At 29.3% G+C, this 20,483-nt stretch overlaps 3 protein-coding genes across 8 annotated transcripts; 1 reads left to right on the top strand and 2 right to left on the bottom strand.

Annotated features, from left to right (window-relative positions):
• Window positions 1-2,560, bottom strand: LOC148235147 (uncharacterized). Of its 2 annotated transcripts, none has more exons than XM_088186562.1 (6): window positions 2,434-2,560; window positions 2,224-2,359; window positions 2,037-2,155; window positions 1,814-1,968; window positions 1,606-1,753; window positions 1-592 (listed from the first exon to the last, which is right to left on the bottom strand). In XM_088186562.1, the coding sequence occupies exons 2-6, from the start codon at window positions 2,352-2,354 to the stop codon at window positions 225-227; spliced, it is 921 nt and encodes a 306-aa protein (XP_088042688.1). In that variant the 5' UTR covers window positions 2,355-2,359; window positions 2,434-2,560; the 3' UTR covers window positions 1-224. The 2 variants fall into 2 exon arrangements, with proteins under 2 accessions (XP_088042688.1, XP_088042689.1); XM_088186563.1 differs by having other exon boundaries at window positions 2,224-2,373; window positions 2,434-2,488.
• Window positions 2,561-4,564: 2,004 nt separating this feature from the next.
• On the top strand, window positions 4,565-15,294 carry Ehbp1 (Eps15 homology domain containing protein-binding protein 1). 4 transcript variants are annotated; one of them, XM_088186445.1, is made up of 21 exons: window positions 4,565-4,660; window positions 4,978-5,196; window positions 5,263-5,358; window positions 6,723-6,834; window positions 6,894-7,013; window positions 7,248-7,309; window positions 7,373-7,496; window positions 8,686-9,263; window positions 9,328-9,530; window positions 9,717-9,867; window positions 9,936-10,417; window positions 10,485-10,612; window positions 11,445-11,621; window positions 12,033-12,112; window positions 12,413-12,492; window positions 12,556-12,657; window positions 13,008-13,135; window positions 13,210-13,347; window positions 13,414-13,499; window positions 13,573-13,761; window positions 14,620-15,294. In XM_088186445.1, the coding sequence occupies exons 2-21, from the start codon at window positions 5,093-5,095 to the stop codon at window positions 14,696-14,698; spliced, it is 3,219 nt and encodes a 1,072-aa protein (XP_088042571.1). In that variant the 5' UTR covers window positions 4,565-4,660; window positions 4,978-5,092; the 3' UTR covers window positions 14,699-15,294. The 4 variants fall into 4 exon arrangements, with proteins under 4 accessions (XP_088042571.1, XP_088042573.1, XP_088042570.1 ...); XM_088186447.1 differs by lacking the exon at window positions 11,445-11,621; XM_088186444.1 differs by having other exon boundaries at window positions 13,210-13,499.
• Window positions 15,295-17,197: 1,903 nt separating this feature from the next.
• On the bottom strand, window positions 17,198-20,295 carry LOC148235145 (uncharacterized). 2 transcript variants are annotated; one of them, XM_088186516.1, is made up of 6 exons: window positions 19,908-20,295; window positions 19,604-19,842; window positions 19,008-19,184; window positions 18,422-18,939; window positions 18,194-18,365; window positions 17,198-17,863 (listed from the first exon to the last, which is right to left on the bottom strand). In XM_088186516.1, exons 1-6 carry the CDS (start codon window positions 20,167-20,169, stop codon window positions 17,276-17,278), a joined length of 1,956 nt encoding a protein of 651 aa, XP_088042642.1. In that variant the 5' UTR covers window positions 20,170-20,295; the 3' UTR covers window positions 17,198-17,275. The 2 variants fall into 2 exon arrangements, with proteins under 2 accessions (XP_088042642.1, XP_088042643.1); XM_088186517.1 differs by having other exon boundaries at window positions 19,798-19,842; window positions 19,908-20,076.
• Window positions 20,296-20,483: the final 188 nt, after the last annotated feature.

Below are 20,483 nucleotides of genomic sequence, written 5' to 3'. Positions count from 1 at the left end.
TGGTCTCCTAAAAAAAATATTTATTGGTAATATATTTATTATAAACCATGATATTTAGGTCAAGGTTAACAATTTTTAAGATTGATTAAATATTTCGAAATAAAAAAAATATTTAAGATAAAGTACAAAAAATAATAAATTAATATTGATTGTCGATTATAAATGATAAATGATCCATAATTCATATATTTATAAAATATATGAATTAGTCATACACATTATTCTTAATTATAAATATCGTTCGTAAAAGATTTTGCAATGTAATGAGCTGGTGGTAACTCGCTTTGCAAATCTTCTAAATTAACACCTTTCGGTATTTCGAAATCCAATTCGCTCATGACAGAGCTCGGCAGTTCGTAATTAGAAGATTGAGAAATGTCTTCTTGCGGATCGACGTTGTCTTTGTTCAGTTTGTAAGCGCAAGCGTTTGTGGTTGCTAAGTGTTTTTTCACCGAAGCCATATACCCGAAACCCTTTCCACAAAACTGGCAATGGTACAACTTCAAACCGGTGTGAATACCGTAGTGCTCGCGTAAGTAAATAGATTTAGTAAATGTTTTGTCGCAGATCTCGCACACGAATGGTTTATAATCTGGAATATAATAAAAATATTTGAGTAATGCAAATAATCACACCTTAGACAATCAAATAATATTCTCAATGCATTAAAATTAAGGTATGAAACACCTAGTGCCGTGCGTAATAAACAAAATACATAAGTTAATTGAGAGCAAAATAATAAATAGTTATTGATTATTTTAAACTAAAGTAAATTTATTTACTAACTATTTTTACATGTTTCTGTTCATACATGTGAAAATAATTTAATTTAATTCAACAGTAGACGATCAAAGAACAAAGCTTTTCTTTCGAATAATATGAAATCTCGGTTCAAGTCAATACAAAAATTGTGATTCATAAACCTCGATAGGCTCATTGAGATGTTTATGATGGTTTTAAAAATGTAAATGTAATTCAAAACATCTACTACAAGTAAAAAGTGAAGCCGGTAAAAATACAAAAATCAATGATAACACGAATGGCTGATTGTAACGATAGACTTACAAAGTTCTCAGGATTACAATAAAACTATTTTTCTAGTCCACAGTTTAACCATACATTTTTAAGTGATAGTATATATTCACGTACGACACAAAGCTAATTAGAGTTAATTAATGTTTGATCGATTACTTTAAAAATATCCCAAAGTATTTTAGAACTTGTTTGTTTATCTATTTCAGATGAATGCAACTGTAAAAATTCATCAATACATTTAGCTGGTTTTCAAAAACAAGTATAATATACATACATCTAAAAGGAGAAATCCGATTTAATTAATTTAACATAAACATTTTTGAATCTTCCGATTAGCCATTCACATTATATCGCACGAATGCAAACAGTACATTTATAGAATATTTATTGCATAAATAAAATATATGTCAAAGCAAATAAGCATCTGACTATCTTATATAAGATTATAACTCTTTTAAAAAAGTTTGAATATAATTTTTGTATTCATTTTATTATAAATACGACCTTAATTGTTCCAAACTATACTATTCTCACAAATACAATACTATAAAAATAGAATTATTTAAACACCTGTATGTGTCTTTCTATGCTCCATCAGTTTTGTAAATGTAACAAACTTTTCAAGGCATACTTCGCAAGAATAAGGTGTTTTCCCAGAATGGCCAATCATCTTGTGTCTCGATAAAGACTTGCTATGTATAAAGCACTCTGAGCATTTCTGAAAAACAATCATGAACAATAATAAATAATACAAATTAATATATTTATTATTACTTACATCGCATTTATAAGGCTTCTTTCCTTGATGGACCAACAAATGTTTGTCGTAATCCGATTTTGAGTAAAAATGTTTACTACATTTGTCACAATTAAATGGAAATTTATTAGTGTGTATCGCTTCGTGTCTTTTTAGTAAATAAGAGTTATAAAAGCCTATATAAAATAATATATTAAAGCGAATATTTATTAACATTTCTCATACATACAAAATGTATACTTACTAGAAGTACATATAGTGCATTTGAAAGGTTTGTCGTTGTTATGCGACTGCAAATGTCTACTTAATCTCGATGGATATTGAAATGATTTATTACAAATGTCACATTTGATTGCCTGATTACTGGTGATTAAACATATTGAAATAATTGATTTCACTTAAAGATATGATTAATAACTTATTATTAATACCTATTATCTTTATTTGTATAATCTATCGGTTTAATTTTAATTACTGCTTCTTTTGATTCGATTTCGGTTGGTTGCAGTTTTGATTTTTTTGCTTTTAGTTTCATTCTTATCTTCTTTGACGCTTTTGACATATAACCTTTGAAAAATAAACTATTTAGCGTGTTAACATAAAAATCCAATGCTTATTTACTATATTGGTAAAATATTTACATATAATAAGAAATTTGTATACATGAAACGTCAAGCCTTCGTTTCAAAACAATTATGTGTTGCCATATGAAGTACTACAATGATATCCATATTTTTTTAATGTTCTTAAAAATATTTAAACTTATTCTGAATGAGATATAGCACTACTTATTGTAGTGCAAATCCTTTAAACTTTTATTACTTTCATCTAAAATAAAAATATAAACTTAGCGTAAAAGAAAAAAATAATAATTTAGGCAAATCATAATTTTTAAAACTCCTTTGATGTATTCAAATATAGATTGCAAATGCAAAACGCTAAAAAATATTATTTAAAGTTTTATAAAGGGTATTTTTAAAACATTAAAACATATTTTTTTATCAAATTATAAATATTGTGTTTGGTAATAGATTATAATGAATAAATGTAGTTTTCACACAATTGAAAATTCACCAGCATTTTTATAATTTTAAATAAATGATTATATTTTAATGCTGATGGTAAACATAAATACATTTTTCAATTTTTTCAATCTTACAAAGGCACCTCAAAAATTTAATAAGGATAAATTGCTGCAGAAGGTTTAAAAATTGTAATTTCGGACATTTTGATTAATAATTATAAAGAAGGATAAAGGTAAACAAAAATGTTAAAAGGATAATTCTCCTCAAAGAAGGACGTCTAGTTATTTTAACTACACTTATTGTTAAAAAATGGGAGACAAGCAAAAAACTTTTTTGTACTGCAATGTTAAAATTCAATTCTTAAAGCAGGGCCACACCTAGAAGGTTGGCCGTCTGTGTGCAAAGATGATTTCTTTTCTTTCCCTGTGATATATTTTATAATATTGAAAAATCGGGATTTTTATAAGAATCAGTAATTTATAGCATTAGAAATTATACGTATGTATCTACCATGCGATTTACCGTTATTTCTTCAAATATCGGTAAATCACATGGTACATACGTGTATGTACCATGTGATATGAGGTGGGGGAGTTTGTATTAATAAAATAATTTAAAATCTTACAACAAATTTCACAATAAATAACAAAACACAAATTCTCAAAGAAGAAAAAAATATTTTAGCGAAAATTATCAAGTGATCGTTAGATTAAACAACTAAAATATCGATAGGTCTTAAATAAGCCTACTACTTTAGGGTAAAAAATACTAAATAATGCCAACTTATTATGACAATTCTAAAATTGAAATTTACGTATAATTAGGAAAGAAGTGTAAAATAACATATTTATTTTCACTTTTACTGTGTTAATTATAACATTAATATAATTACAAAACTGTATAATTTGCTATTATTTATAACAAACTCGAAGACCACAAGAGCACAAATTGCTGCGAAAGCTAGAAAAAGTTTATCAAAGAAAACTTTGCTTAAAAATCATCTCCGAATGTTTTTAGGAATCGAGGAGATATAGATACTGTGTTAAATTTAATCAAACGGCACCCTCATTCGAAGTAAATGGCGTCACCATTTGGAGTAATTTGCGCCATTTTCGGTACTGGCGCTCTGGACGATTGTCCGGCCCGTTTTACAGAACGAGCGATTACAAAAATTGATTTTAGCGGACACCGTAAAGTAGTAAAAGTGACTATCTGAGCTTCATTGTTAGCATCATAACAATTAATAACCATAAAGTATTGAACGGTGCTCAATGAGCGTTTTATTGTGGCTATTTAATAGTTATTTCGCTGCCAATGCAACATTAACGTCATTGTAGTTTGTCCTTATAATTAACCAGGGCATCTCGTTTTTTTTCAATTTCAATGAACTATCAAACTATTTCATCGCTGCAATAAATTAATTGTAATAATAGTTACCAAGGAGTTTTCACTTTAGTATTTTTCAACAATATGTGTGAATAATAACCGAATCATTAATATCTTATCAGCATAATCTAAGAATATTAAATTAGATTTCTGATTATGTCATCTTAATGCATAGCTTACCTTAACTGATTATTTTTATGATTAGCCATTACATTTGTTATTTTTTTATTAGTAAATATTAAAGTTAGATAATCTTAACATAACTATTTAATTATTGAATAAAAATGCATGTTTTTAATTTTTTTGGCCTTAACACATCACAATGACATTCGCTCATGTTGGTACCCCTGACGTAATGACTAATGACGGCCAGTCGCTCGCTACTGTCAGTCGGGGTTGCATATCGTCCGTTAATGGACTATTTTTAACAATCCAACGTTCGATACTTGACTATTCCGTAAGTCATACTCGATGCAATCGTTAGTCACTATATTTCCGCCGATATTTTACATTGCGCAAATAAACTATCGCTACTTTAGCACTTGACCTCAGTCGTCTTTGTATTTGTGTGTGTACGTATTTGTATATTTACTTACACCCCCGCGTACGAGTTAATTTAATTAATGCGCATAGAATATTTCCAATCGAACACACGGCACGCTAAAGACGCAACATCGATGTAATTGACACTGGCAATAATAGTGCAACAGAACGCGCAATTAATTCACTTGTGGTTTCGGTCGTTTATGATATTGTTATCAACTTCCTTTTCAGAAATTCACCAACGCGATAACGCTCCACCATGACTAGTTTGTATTAATTGAACAACATGAGCGATCTGTCCGGTTATCATTGAAAAACATTAAAAGGACATTGCAATATAATCAAGATGACTTCCGTTTGGAAGCGATTGCAACGCGTAAATAAGAGAGCAGCAAAATTTCAATTTACCGCTTCGTATCATAGAGTCGACTTAGAAACGTCCTCTAAATGGTTTGTTTTGCGTAATTTACGACTACTGTGTTCTCGTAGTCGAATTATAACGTTTGATTGTTTCAGGAAACCGAACAAATTGAGCGTTGTTTGGTCGCGAAGATCGAGAAGAGTGATCGCCGAACCGCTAGATTGGGAACCATCAATGAAAGAACCTTTAAAGTAAATTAAATTTAATAAAAAACGTTTAAACCGCTTAGTCGCTATAAGGTCTTATTTTTTAGGTATTGTTAAATATACTTTTAAAATAAAAATTTTATTTCTTAAAATTGGAAAATATTAAACAAAATTATCGTTTATAATCAATTTCTCTAATTACTTTTATGCTAGCAATAACATTTTTTTGCGATAGTGTTTTTATGACTATTTGTAACAAGTAGCTATTGTTAATGTGGGATTTCACTTATTTTCCCATATAGATTTTTAATTTATGAATTGATTATTAAAATATTATTATATTTTCTCTAGCAAGTGTAGTTTTGGATAGATTTCAATATAAGTCAGCATTTCAAATTTTATAAAAATATTTTTTAGTTGTCTCAGAATTTATACAAATTACTGTTTTTGTTTTATTTCCGCTGAAATATGTAGCGATTTTAGCACACATTTAATCAGAATGCAAAATCTTACTAAAACGTGCCTTTTGTTAACTTTTATAAGTTAACTTTAGTAATTCGATTTAAAAATAATATTTTTTTTTACTATTTACTGTTCTGAAGAATCTTTAATGATTTTAAAACCAAAATACTGATAATTTTCTTTAAATAAAAATAGTCTATTTCTAAATTTTATTTTTAAACATATGTTTAGTTATATTTTGACCGATTGGTAATAATTTATTAGAGTTATACAATATTCGCTTTTAGTCATGAAATCAAATGACTTATAGTATAAGTATGTATGTAATGAAAAAATTAATTACTTATGCTACTGTTGCTATGACTGATTATCGATTTTCGAAATCTGATATATTAGCTTTTGCTATTTTGGTGAAAATCAATCATTGAAAAAACAACCAAATACACTTTAAATGAAATATAGGGCATTTTCTTCATGGGTAAAAAACATTATTTTTAATATGTAATACATCAACATTTAAATTGTAATCCCAAAAAACTTAATAACCAAAAGGTTCATAGCTAAAAATTATAACTTGATCAATCATTGGTCAAAAAGTTATTTATTGCTTATAACAAATGTAATAACTATTTAACTTATTGCCTAATATAATCAGTCATAAAAACTAAACCTGAGATACATATATCTGAAATCAGTGTATAATTTTACATATAAAATTAATTATCTTATATCTTGTAAGTTTTGTTAAAAGCTGACTGATAGTTATTGTGTTATCGCGGTTAAAATATAAAATAAAAGAATTAAAAATTATACCTAATCAGGTAATTCATGTAAGACTGATATTTTTTGTCCGCATCATAAATAATTTACTTGAAATTATCTATTCAATTTATACCAAACTTCGTAATTGTTTATCTTTTTTTTTGTTTAAATTTTGTTAATAACAGAGGAAGCGTCATTTGGGCCGTACCTGACAATCATAGCATAGCTGTCACTTTATTCAGAGACCAACGATCAAACGAGCTTGAGGACAAAGACTGGATATTTATCTTGGAAGATGTATGCACATTCCGAATTTATTTGTTACTTTTCGTTTTTAACTAACCATATTTTTATAGGTAGCCACTTCAGGAAAAAGAAGGAAAGTGGCCACAGTATCAGTAAATTTGCGACCTCTGGCTTCGGCTGGACCTTCTCAGAGATGTTTATCCCTTCAGATGAGACCTTGTACCACCAAAGTATATACTTTAAAAATGCTTTAAAATTATTCATTTAAATCGTGTTTTTATATCTCATTATAGAATCTGCTTCGAGTTATAAGTCGAATGTACAATAAAAAGTAGCAAAAAGTGTATCTTAAAATAATGAAGTACAAAAAAATATATAATTTAATAAAAATACTCTCGACGAAATAATAAGAGTTTTAGAATATAATCAGCAAATATTCTTATACAATAAACGTATACTTCCAGGTAACAGCCGCATCAATAGAAGTCACTATCAGCTCCGTTTTATTAAGAGAAGGGAGTGCCGCGTAAGAATTTTTCATTCTTCATCCTCAAAATATATTATATTTTTCAATATAAATATTTTTTAGGGATGAAGATATGCAGTCAATGGCATCCATGATGTCCGTTAACAACAATTCTGACATTGCACCATTGGAAGACTTCGACGAAGATGACTTTAGCATATCTGAAAATTCAGCCAGCATTCAGCAGGTAATTTATATTTTTTACGACCCGTCATATTCTTAAATTGTGAAGAAGTTGTACCGTTGTATGTATTTTGAAACACCTTAAATACGCATGTTTGGTATTATGATATTTCCGTCGTATATGTATTCTTTCTCTATTCTTTGATATTGTGGTTGAATTAAAATTCTTGATTTTCCACTAGTCTGCCTGTTTTGGCTTTAGACTTTCGTCCGATCCAAAGGTAAGACTGGTAGAGTAAGACCCGTAGAATATTGTATTTCGTTCAATTTTCTATATATTATATATAATAGCTCGTATCGTTTGCGAAAAAATCCCTTTCAGGATTTAATAGTACTACCCGATGAGTTCATATGGACCCAGAAAAATATACTGCTTAATTGCCATGTTTTTTTTATTTATTAAAAATATTATTGACGTAAAAAATAGTCACATTTTTTAAATTGTAAGAAATATGGGTGGCGTTGTTAAAATGTGAAACGCTACTTTACGTAAAATCTTTTTTTTCACCACATTACATCTAATTTTTGGACTGTTTTAATCTTTCTATGGCTCGATATTCTGAAAAAACTTATGCTGAATGCTTATCATCAAACTTTCTGTTTGATAAGTTATCTATAAAATCTGTCCCTTTGATTTGCTCATCATTCGACGTTCAATATAATGAATAATTTTAAAGCCATGTTTCATCTTTGCCAATTTTTTCATAACATCCTGCTTTTAAGTTTTTATGTAATTGTTTTGTCAAATGATCATTTCAGTTCTTTTGATTTATATGGTTTGATTTAATCATGCAAATTCCGAACCAACAACTAAACCACATTTTTTTCTTTAGTGGCATTTTAACTTTAACAATCTTATTGACTTGAAATGGCTTTCAAATCAGTACAAAATGGACCAACTAGTTATCACTACTAACTTTGAAGCACAAATTACTTTATTTTATTTTTGAATAATACTTGTAAATTGCTAATTTTACAAAAAGTAACATTAAATTTAAATCATAGATTGAATATTGCTACTTGATTGACAATATTTTCTTGATATTTCTAGAGTTTTATGGAGAATGTTTTTAAGTGATTTAGATTCCTCAAATTTGCGGTGAATTCAGTAAAATCAAGCAAAAGAAAATTATCTCATTCTACGAGAACATTATTTTTTTAATAAAAGACTAACTATCTAATATAACTTTCAGGTGATGAACCTCACTCAACAAATGGAAATGATGACGACAAGTCTCACCGGAACGCCCGGGAGTGGAACTTCCTTATCCATTACACCGATCGCCATGACTCCGTCTGATCTGTTCGACAAAGATCCAAATCCAAAATCAGATTTCATGAGATCATCTGTATCGGAAGAAAAAGAAAATGACTACACGCACACGTTCGATAAAACCGACTTATCCAACGCCACCCAGATGTCCAAAGAAAATCTGAAGCCTCTCGAATTGAAAACGAATCTGAACGATTATCCTTATTTCTTGGAGGTCGAAGAGATGAACTCGAATAACGCCACTCCGATCGTAGACATTAAGAAACCGAAAGACAAGGTATCGATAGATTCGCTGAAACCGGAGAAGGGAAAGCTGATGAGGGACTCGTCTGTGGACGACGTTCCGAACAAAGATGCTACTCCGGCTCACGACTTATTAGAATGGTGCAAGGAAGTCACCAAAGATTATCCTCAATGCAACGTCACAAACCTAACGACTAGTTGGTCAGACGGGATTGCATTTTGTGCTATCATACATTATTTTAGACCAGATTTAATGTATGTATTTTATTTTATTTTAGTATGTGAAACAATTTATATTCAATAAATTCATTTTAATTAGTGATATGCTGGAAATATCCCCGCGTGACTCCGAAGGCAATCTTCGCATGGCGCTTAAAGCTTCAGATGTACTAGGAGTTCCTACTGTTTTACATCCGAGCGAAATGCGGAGAGCCCGTGGACTTGATCGTCTCGCTTTATTGACATATTTACATCAACTGCGTGCCCTTTTTACAAATCGACAATTGAGACTCAGTAAAATAGGTAAATAGAAATGACTAGAATGATGCGGAAAAAAATCGTAATCAATCAAATATCAAATTATATTTTTTTTCAATGTGGCACCTCCACAATCAAAAGATTGTGTAGGTGTCACAACTCAGCCAATTTTTCAGTCCATTCATTTTCAGATTTATATTAGATACATAATATCAAATTATTAATTTACAGGACAAACTGCAGAGGAATCTTCCTATATAATTGGCTGTTTTAATTCCGATAAGAACTCAGATATATCTGTAGAATTATTCTCTCAAGAAATTCTATCGATGAGAGCCAAAAAGAATGAAAATCCGTCGATTACAAACAGAGCTTCTTTGAGGTAATAATTATTAATGAACTAATTCTAAGATCTTCGCATACAAACTAATATTATTATTTTTAATCTAGTTCGCAAGATTCGATGGATTCGCAGCACTCCCAAGAAAGAAATCGCTTGTCTTATCAAACCAAACCATCTCCCGATAGAGTATCAAATGATATGAAAGACAAATCACCACTGGGTAATGTCAAAGACATGAAAGACATGATATTGGCGTCTTCGAAGAGCATCATCGGGCGAGTCCTCTCGCCAACTAAAGAAAAGCTGCAGAATATAAAATCGTCGTTTGAGTCAAAGCCCCACAGTAAAGACTTGAACGAAAACAATAGTAATAAATCTAATGTGATCAACAAAGAAATGCTCTCCAAAGACTTGAAAAAGGAATCTGTCGTTAAACAGGACGTTAAAAACGATAATAAAACGCCTGTTCAAGCAATGGGCGTGACAGTGAGGGAAGCTTGGCCAGTGAAGTTAATGACTAGGAAGCAGTTGACGGATCCTTTCGGTTCCGATGAAGAAGATGAACAGATAACAGTCCAAGTTGATGAACGTCAGTGTTGCTTGTTGTAGTTTGAGTTTTATTTTTAGAGAAATTATTAATAAAATCTGTATTATAGATAAATCATTGGATAAATCGGATATAAACATCGAGGATGTGAAGGTGGACGATAACAATCAATCGCAGACGAACAACGATCGGGAAACGATCAGTCCGTCTTTGGAGTTGCTGCCGAAACCGACTCAGGTATTAACGACGTTACGGTATATTATTTTTTAATGCTCGAGTTTTGGTTTTTTTTTCTTGTGCTTGTTTTTAAATCAAACCGGCGAGTTTTAAATAGACCATGGTATTTTTGTCACCATGTTAAAGTAGCACTACGATAAAATCTAATTTGTTAAATGTAACTGTGTTTGTTTTAATGTTATTTGAATATATGCGTAAATTTAGCATAACAATGACATTGAAAAAACAATGCTGTCGAGTTTTAACAAATACAGTTAGACAAGAGTGTTGTACCTTGATGTAAATAATTTGGCGCTTTTGAATCTATTTTTTTAAGGTAGGAAAATGCTCGAGGTATATGAAAAATATTTAAAAGATAAATAATTTTATGATAAAAGAAAAAGATTTTAGGTTGTAGGTACCTAAAATTAAGAAAAATGTTAGTGAATTTAAAACTAAAGTAAAGTTTGGAAATACTGGTTTAATTTTTAATTTACAAATAAATTCAGCAAAGTAGATTTTGTTACAATTATTATGGTAAAAATAATACTATAACATATACACAGACAGTTATTATACAATCGGAAGTGCATTCAAGGTACAAACCTCTGTAAACATTGTAAGCAAAATTAAAAGGTTGATTATAATTAATAAATATATTATCTATAAATATAATTAATAATGTTTTTATCGCTTTTAGCTATTTTGCATTGACATATTTTTTCCCTTGGCATTTATTTTTATATCATTAGTGTTTTTTTTTTTTATCGTTTGCTAATTTTATATCACTAGTGTTTTAAGACTAAAATTTGAAAATCCAGCATGTGTGTATAATTTAAAATCAATCAATTAGCAACTCTTGTCTCGACACGACGAGCTGAAAGAAAAAGCCCGTCAGCTGCTTGAAGCCACCCGGCTGGAGGCGAGAAAGATAGAGTCAAACAGAACAGTGGTATCTCCAATCATATCGCCGACGAACGTAAACGGACTCAAAGACGAAAACGGTCTTTCCAAATCCACCGTGCAGAAGGTTTGAACTGGATATTCCATAGTTACATTATATTAATTTTATATTTTGTTCTTCCGAAATTTTCCAAAATCAATTGAGAAGAACTAAATAAATCCCTAGCCTGTCGCTTGTTGCTTGCTTTTTTTTTGTATAACGTATTTGTTTTATTAGTTCATTAGTTAACTATATCACAATCGACTGTATTATACATTAGTGTCAGTTTCATTATATTAATTTAAAGTCAATGAATATAATTTGCAGCAAATTTTACCAACACTTTCTAAATATATCTTATAAGGCTATAATTGAATCAAAATATTAATATTGTACTAGCCTTAAATTCTGCTTTTATATTTATATTTAGTGGGTGTTGATTTTACTTTATATATAATATAAGATAATATTTTTATTTTTTTAAATATATTTTAACAGCCGGATGATGCGAGACAAGCGCAGTTGAGAGAAAGAGCAAGGAAATTAATCGCTGACGCCAGAGCCGGATTAGTGACTAGGTATAATTGTTTTATCAGCTGCTGCATTAATTAAATATCTGACATAAAATTAAATTCATTACATAAAACATACTTTGTTGATACCTTAAGAGATTTTATTTTGTACATATTTATTGTGCTTTTTTATATATGTGCTCTATAGTCATATTCAAGAGAATCATTTTGTATGTTGCTGTATTTTAAGCATAAGAGAAAAAAATCATCTATTTACATCAATAACTTTTTTTCTTGAAATTATCACTTAGATCATATGCAGCATTACATAAATCGATTTAATTTTAATTATTATATTTTTTATAGTCCAACGTCGCCTGGTAATAAAGTCGGTACTGTTGAAGTCTTAAGTGCCTCTCAGATTCTATCTAAACAAAATTTAGCAGGTATTTCATATCTACTTTCTCATTTTACAAAGTGATGCTTAAAGTTCGACTTATATTTTACAGATTACTATAACTCAGAATGGGCATCTGAATCAAGTCCAGAAAAGAATATCGAATTACTCAAAAGTAAAATGGACGCTGACAATAATATACTGAATAAAGATGGTATTTTATTAATATATATTATAAATACATCTATATACTTTTAAGACACAGAAGGTTGCGTGGAGGACAATAGTCATCCATCAGTAGTTCGATTTAGTCAACATAACGTATTAAAATCAAACATTTACTAAACATAAAAGTATAATATAATACACAGACTCTAAGCACCTCCACTTTACTCTTGCTTTTGGGTAAATATTGTTCTACCAGGTGAAGGACAATAGTATTCCACGCGACCAACTTAGAGCTAATGAGCTTGTTAATCTATGATCAGTTATTTTCAGAATAAGAGTGTTGCCATTGAGAGTTGAATATGTGACATAAATATTTAAATGTATTCTTTCTTTTAGATAATCGTAAAGATAGCCCAGTGCGTAATATTGAGACTGGAGTAATTAAATCAGGTTCTCCGATTCGTTCTTATTCAAATATAATGGATAGGATGAGTCCTGATAAGGATTCGTTCATAATGAAAGGGGTTAGTATATTTTCTATCTTAAACTATTTACAACGTACATAATAAGTAATTAATAAATAAAATCGATGCTTTAGTTTGGAAAGGACATGCGGAACTATATACAAAACGAAATGGAAGCTTTAGAACGGGAACAATCAGCGATCGATAAGCAAGCGGCTATTCTAGAAAAGGAACTAAGAGCCGTTATGGAAAGCTCAGATAAATCTGAACAGGTATATTTGACGTATCTACGAATTACATATTATGATCATGTTTATAATGTTTTTTTAATCATTCAGGAAGAGAATGAGTTGATGGTGCAATGGTTCACTCTAGTCAATAAAAAGAACGCATTGCTCAGGAGACAGATGCAGTTGAACATATTGTAATTATTTTGCTTTTTTTTAGATCTGTTCATTATTTTTTATCGGTTTTAATGCAGTATTTAATCCTTTTAGGGAACAAGAGAATGAGCTGCGTGCTAGGCACGCTAAAGTAGACGGAGAACTGCGTGCTTTACTTAAAGTCGAAGAATGGAGAAAGTCAGAAGGTCAGAGAGGTGACGAGGCTCGTCTCTTGAGAGAATTGTTGACAGTCGTCGAAGCCAGAGATCAGCTTGTGCATCATCTTCACGAACATGAACAAGCGTATGTTTATAATTATTATAATATTTATTCCAATGCCTCTTCAATGAGAACTAGTGATCGTTACAGCCACTTTGATTTAAAATAATAATGTTGCGCTGATTTAATATCCTTTCTCTGCCATATAACAATAATAATTACACAAATTTTTACTTAAAAATAGAGAAAAATATTAAGCAGTTGGAATTAAAAGTAAAATGTATTGGTCAAACAATCACCTATGTTCATGTGTGCAATTTTCGTTTGCGCAATAATCCAATCACCATGATGACTGACTATTTCGCGAGAATTACGCGCATCACAGAGTTACAACAAAAAAATCATAACTTCTGAAGTAAAACGAATTAAAAAACAATAATTGCCGAAATGTTTCGACTTGAATTAGTACATATGATAAAGTTATTTCATCAGTGGTTTTCAATCTGTGGGTCGAATGAAATCAAAATTAAATCATGATTTTTTTAGTTTTAAAAGTATTTGCAAAGAAATTGAATATCTTGAAACGTAGTTTTGAGATCATAATCGTCGATAAGGATTATAATTACAATTTAATTTAAACTTAATAACATAGTAACTTTCTTATGAATGAGTAATTTTCTACACTGATAGAAAATTATACATTAAGAACTTTTCAACAAACTCACGTTTCAAATGAACTTAGAATACGTAATATTAAATCCGGTTATCTGTCCCTATCTACCAATACATAAGAAATGATCACCTCTCCTGTTCTGCCAACATTTTCCTAAATTGATATTATGCATTTAATTGTAAGTGGTAAAAAATATGACTAAAAAATATTATATTTTAAAACTTTTAAAATCATTGTCACCAATGGTAATCTCTCTATTGTTGTTTCAGGATCGAAGATGACGACGAGATTGAACGTAATCTGTCCACCGTCGAGCTGAAGAGAAAAAACAATTGTTTTATTCAATGAACCCTTGTGAATACGAGATATAGTCATATCTTGCCATATTTATTTCAGATGACCAATAGAGCTTTATGATTTTATACGTTTCATTAAATATTTCGAACCGTACATAGTTTAGATTTATATAAATGGTCAGTGCCATTTTACGTTCAATAGTAAAACCCTCCATATTTAATATGAAACCAATGAATTTAATTTTAGACTGAAAATTATGAATAACACGGTTTAATAACACTTTAAATCATTATTGTGATCAGTAATAGTGCAAGCTTAATGTTAATGAATATTATTTGTATTGTACAAATAGATAGTTGTGTCTAAAACATTTTTTCGTGGCTGCCTCGATCAAAACGCGTGCTATCATTGTCACGGTTAGCTAGTTTACTTTTTGTTAATAATATGTAACATATTGATGGTTAGATTTTAAATTAATATGTGTATAATAATAACACTGTAATAATACTCATGCGTTGTTTATCTTATTGTTGGCGTAAGATCTCGAATCTTTATTTAAAAAGAACACTCACTCTTTGTTGGTAAAGGCTTATAAAAACAAAGACGGTTGCATAATTCTGAATTTATTCTTCCTCGTTAATAATGAGGAGTAAATGTCTATATTTTATTTATTACACCCAAAATCAAAGAGTAAATAAAAAAACATTCCAGTGTTCCAAAAGAGAGTTGATAGTTAAAAAATGCTTTGATTCACAGTGTTTTCTATACTAATACTGCGGTGTAACACTTTAAATGTCACTTTTAATATATTAAGATCTTTAGGCAAGAACATGTATACTGACATAAATATAGTATTGATATATTTAATCATTTTAAAATTGTATTTTTATAATTTACAACAAACTTTTACTGTGAAGATGGCGATTGAAATGATAGATTGTTATTTTATTATATGTATTGTTATTTTATTTATCTTTTTCGATTTTCGACAAGTAAACTAGTTACTTTTGAAACCACAGTTGAATCATTCTGTAATGTCTTTTGATAAATTTTAGGTAAAGATGTTTCATGAATTTTTTTAATTGAAGAGACTATATTTCAATATAAATAGCTAATAATATTTTTATTGCAAAATTCTACAGAATATTTTTTAGGCGAGTATTATTAGATTAATATTCTCTAAACTAAGAATTACCTTTTGTATGTAACATTTTAACTTCAACTCCTGGAAAAATTCAGAAATTTAATTGTGAATAATATTACAAGAGAATAAATTACTAAAATTGATTCTAACAAATGTGTTATAATATCTAAAATCATAAAACGATATCTACTTTAGAACTACTTTATGTGTGTATTTGATCAGATTCTGACATACAGACACTATAGCAAGAACATGTTAAGTATATAGCCTAACACATTCTCGCTGTAAATTATATGTGTTTTATTTATAGCCGTTTTCAGGCAATACTAGTGTTTATTTGATAAAAAACTTAATGTAGTGGTTATTAAAACTATATTTCTATAAAAATGTCAGTTTACATTAAATTATTGCCTTTGGGTCTTCATATTTTTTATTTCAAAGAATATATTTAAGTCACCTAAACAAAAAAACTATTTTTTTGAAATACGATATTCAGAAAAAACTGCCTTTGATTTTATATGCCTCATTTATTTAAATAATATGTTATGTCAAAATTTAAATTATCTTGAATAAACATTGAAAATGCGACATCTCATACGCACCACCTTTTTTGCCTTATTTTGTGTGATTATTTGTTGTGATCAAATTTTATTATTTTAGCATAATTTTCAACTGCAATATAAAATTGTATGCAAAATGATCATTATGATAAAATGTGTTCAATTATGTATGTATGTAAAAAAGTATATAATGTGTGATTTTCATTTGTAGAGATGCTGCACCAAATTTTACGTGCAATGTTTAAGAATTATTATAAATAAAAAAATATTTGTGCTTTAATTCTAATTATAACTACTTATTATTGGAATATTTCGTAATTAATACTACGATATGAAGCTGCCTTAACCACGGGTTGTAAACTTTCACTTTTAACAAGTCGACGGATCTCGAGCACAGCAACATAACTTTTGTGGTAATAAATTTAATAATATCAGAAATCATTATTACTGCATTGACGTGATGCTCAATTTTACTGAATTTCTATTAAATAAAGTATATACATTGTAATATTATAATATTTAATAACCACATTGAAGTCAACTATAATACTACTACTTCACTTTAACCGACAAATAAAGCTATCGTAATTTCAAGTTTATGTTCCTGTTAATTTATCCTTATGTATCTTATATTAATGTATTTTTTAGATCGTTTTATTTTTATATGTGTATTATTGATTTAAATTATTACCAAATTAAAATGTATTTTATTGTAATCAACACCAAACATTCCAATATCCATTTTCCATAACATATTAAATTCATTTATAATTGGCTTGAAACTGAAGTTCCAAATGCTTAATTAATTGCAAAAAAATGTGTTTGATTTATATATTGTAATATAAATATATTTGTATAAAAATCAGTATTAAAATTCACTTTAAAATATACATCAAATTGATATGCATGTATTGGTAACAGTGACTATCTTATTACTTCACCAGTTTCATTGTGCTTCTTCATGTGATTTTTCATCTTGGTCTTCACCACAGTCTTAAAATCGCAAAACTCGCACTGCATCACGTGATCAGATTTATGCATATTATCATGCAACATCAGATCGTATCTAGTAAAGCATTTATATTGGCACAAGTTACAAGAAAACGGTTTATCCCCATTGTGCTTCCTTTTATGTATGTTAATTTTCATCGTAGAAGCTGTTTCAAAAGAGCACTGATTGCAAGATAGCTTGTCAAGAACAGAAGATGGCTTCTTTCCGATGTGATATCTAATATGCGAGTTCAAGTGTGATTTGGACATGGTTCTGTAGTTGCAGTAGATGCATTGGTAGCCCTTCTCGCTGGTGTGACTTCTGTCGTGTTTTGTAAATGTGTTAAATTTGGTTGTGGTGAAAGAGCACAATTTACAGGTGAAGACGTTTGCTGATTTATGAGTCGATCTATGCAATCTAAAGTCTTTTACAGAAGTCGATACTTGAGGACACATGCTGCAAGGGTATCTTTTTTGAGGCTTGGATGCTTCTGGTTCGACTAGGTGGGTTTTTGTGTGCGTCTGTAAAATATATGAATATGTTAGAATCAGCGGACAAGTAGAAAATATTTAAAACTAGTGATTAATATACTTCATGATCATGCAAAAAATTCTAAAAGATCAAAAAGCAGTCTTTAAAATAGATTCTGAGTAGCCAAAGCAGATAGTGGACAAAAAATACATGCTAGTTATGCAAACACAAAAAAAAATAGTATAATTTCAATTATGTCAATAGTAATGTCCACCGCAGAATGTTGGTAACAAGTGAAAAACATGGTTTGGAAAGTTCGATCCTTACCCATGCTGATAGGGAATAAAATAAGTTTTGAAACTCTAATATATGATACATACACTGAGATAAGTTCTCCTTCTACATTTATAAGGGCAGTATATACACGAAAACAGCGGTTCTTTATGCTTGAGCTGATGTTGAACTAGACCTGATTGCGTCGTACAACCTTGCCCACATACATCACAAATAAAAGAGCGAATCGTGCTCCTTCTCCTCTCGGGACGTTTCAGTCTATAAAAAATATTTATTAATCATAAATCAATACAGATTAAATAAATTAGTATTACCTATGTTTCCCATCAAAGTGACCCGAATTCAAAAACTTCATATTACACAAATTGCAAGGTATCATCTTTACGTTTTCGTTATAAGCTTTTTTATGCCGAGATATAAAAGCTGACCAAGAAGAATCGTGCCCGCATTCAGAACATATTCTTTCATCGTTATTTTTGCGATCTAATTTGTCTATTTCATCAGACTCGTCCATATTTCTAATTTCATCTATCTCCATATCGGAAGTGGAAGACTCATCAACAATTTTAAGCTCTCCATCATCATATCCCTGTTCTGTTACTTTCCAAACTTGATTATTGTCCACTTCATAATTAGGATTTTGAATAGCATTTTCAATTATATTTTCTGGCTGATCTTCTTTAAATGATGTATTATCAACATCATTACCGAGCTTCATACTTATAGAATTATCTGGTTTGAAATATTCATCTGAGTTTGGATTAATACTTTTTAAATTGCCTTTCCAATAAGTATTTTTGAAATCATCTCTTTTTTCAATTGAGTTAAAATCCTATAAAATAATATCAATTAATCATTACATAAAATTTATAATATTTACAACAATAATACAGTACATACCTTCCAAAACATTAAATCAGTAAAATATGTCATATTTAGTTTATCATCTAAATTGCTTCTATTAGGATTAGAATTATGTTGAACAAGATTCTCGTCTAAATATTTATTCATTACATTAATTACATCAGCAGTATTGCCAATGTTTAAAACAATATCATTATTTGAATTATCCTTGAGCTGAAAATAACAATAATAATAATAAATAAGCATAAATTACAAAGGCTACAAATATTAGATTTGCCACCACCACTAATTAATCAGACCATTTGATCCCATATCATGAAATATATGCTCGCATCTTTCGCAAAATAAAAGTGAATTAACAAAGCAAAACAGATTCTTTCACTTCATTGTATTTTAAATACATCTCAATAACAAGCAACATTTAATAAACTGTTTTTAAATGTTTAACCCTCGACAAAATAATACCTAAATTCATGGTCGGGAATTACTACTCTAGATTTTAATTTAAAAAATTACACATTATTTTGTAATAGCATATGTATTTTTTAAGCCGTGATTACATTTGTTTAGTGTGACGCTGTATTCCAACTTAGATATAAGCACTATTATCTGATAATTATAATATAGCATACCTTTAAATCTTTAATACATTGCTTCAGTCTTTTAATTTCACTGTGTAATTTATTCTTCTCTTGTAACTTAACCACGTTGATTCTATCACGTTCTAAATTCAAGCACTCATTCTCAACTTTAATATCATTAATTCGCCTCATCAACTCGTCATTGCTTAGATTTATATCCAATTTAACTTTCCGTTTTATCTTACCTTCGTCAAAATACACATACTTTTCAAAATCTTCGCTTTCGGAATCTGCAATACAACAATCTTAATTAGAACTACATCAATTGTTTTAAAATATATAAATTAAAAACAACCTGATTGTCGGAACACTTTCTTTCCATTTTTGTACTCGTATATTTTTCTGTTCTTATTCTTAGACCGATTCAACTTCTTTCGTTTCTTAAAATTATGACCACTACTATCTGTAATGTGCAGAAGGCGTTTATCTTTGTATGAAGATAAAGGAATATCATCGTCAGTGGATGTGTTTTGATCTCCGTCAGTTTGTTCAGGCATGTAAATGTCGTTTGATTCTTTTATAAAAATGCTAGCTGTTTCACGTATATTACTATCCATTTTTTATTAAAAAATATTATGTTTTGCAAATGTGCTGTATAAATTACTCTACTACTTTGGAATTGGCTTAGTAGCAATTGATTGAGGTTAATATTTTGACAACAAAGTGACAGAAAAGTTATTGGCCTAAAAATCTAATTTATTGGCTATTAATACAAAAATAGTATTACAACGGACACAAATATTAAACACAAAGATAAAACCAAAAAAAATTGTTTTTATGATAAACGGAAAATAAGACGCAAAAATATTGTAGACTTTTATTTACTTATAAGTATTATTAATATTTTGCCAAAATATATTTTATTTTTACG

The sequence above is a fragment of the Plectrocnemia conspersa genome, unplaced genomic scaffold (assembly GCF_051122295.1).
Source record: "Plectrocnemia conspersa isolate PC_06_02 unplaced genomic scaffold, ASM5112229v1 ptg000005l, whole genome shotgun sequence".
Taxonomy (NCBI): Eukaryota; Metazoa; Arthropoda; class Insecta; order Trichoptera; family Polycentropodidae; genus Plectrocnemia; species Plectrocnemia conspersa.
The sequence above is the reverse complement of the archived record's forward strand: the minus strand, read 5'-3'. Positions and strand labels throughout refer to the sequence as shown.

Excerpts from the sequence above, each read along its gene's own strand:
- LOC148235147 (XM_088186562.1), bottom strand. The coding sequence starts at position 2,354 with ATGTCAAAAGCGTCAAAGAAGATAAGAATGAAACTAAAAGCAAAAAAA. Across the intron at positions 1,754-1,813 it reads AGAAGCCTTATAAATGCGAT|AAATGCTCAGAGTGCTTTAT; the intron begins GTAAGTAATAAT and ends ATTGTTTTTCAG. Across the intron at positions 593-1,605 it reads GCATAGAAAGACACATACAG|ATTATAAACCATTCGTGTGC; the intron begins GTGTTTAAATAA and ends ATTATATTCCAG.
- Ehbp1 (XM_088186444.1), top strand. The coding sequence starts at position 5,093 with ATGACTTCCGTTTGGAAGCGATTGCAACGCGTAAATAAGAGAGCAGCA. Across the intron at positions 9,531-9,716 it reads ATTGAGACTCAGTAAAATAG|GACAAACTGCAGAGGAATCT; the intron begins GTAAATAGAAAT and ends ATTAATTTACAG. Across the intron at positions 13,136-13,209 it reads ATTCGTTCATAATGAAAGGG|TTTGGAAAGGACATGCGGAA; the intron begins GTTAGTATATTT and ends TCGATGCTTTAG.
- LOC148235145 (XM_088186516.1), bottom strand. The coding sequence starts at position 20,169 with ATGGATAGTAATATACGTGAAACAGCTAGCATTTTTATAAAAGAATCA. Across the intron at positions 18,940-19,007 it reads CTGATTTAATGTTTTGGAAG|GATTTTAACTCAATTGAAAA; the intron begins GTATGTACTGTA and ends ATTATTTTATAG. Across the intron at positions 18,366-18,421 it reads CACTTTGATGGGAAACATAG|ACTGAAACGTCCCGAGAGGA; the intron begins GTAATACTAATT and ends TATTTTTTATAG.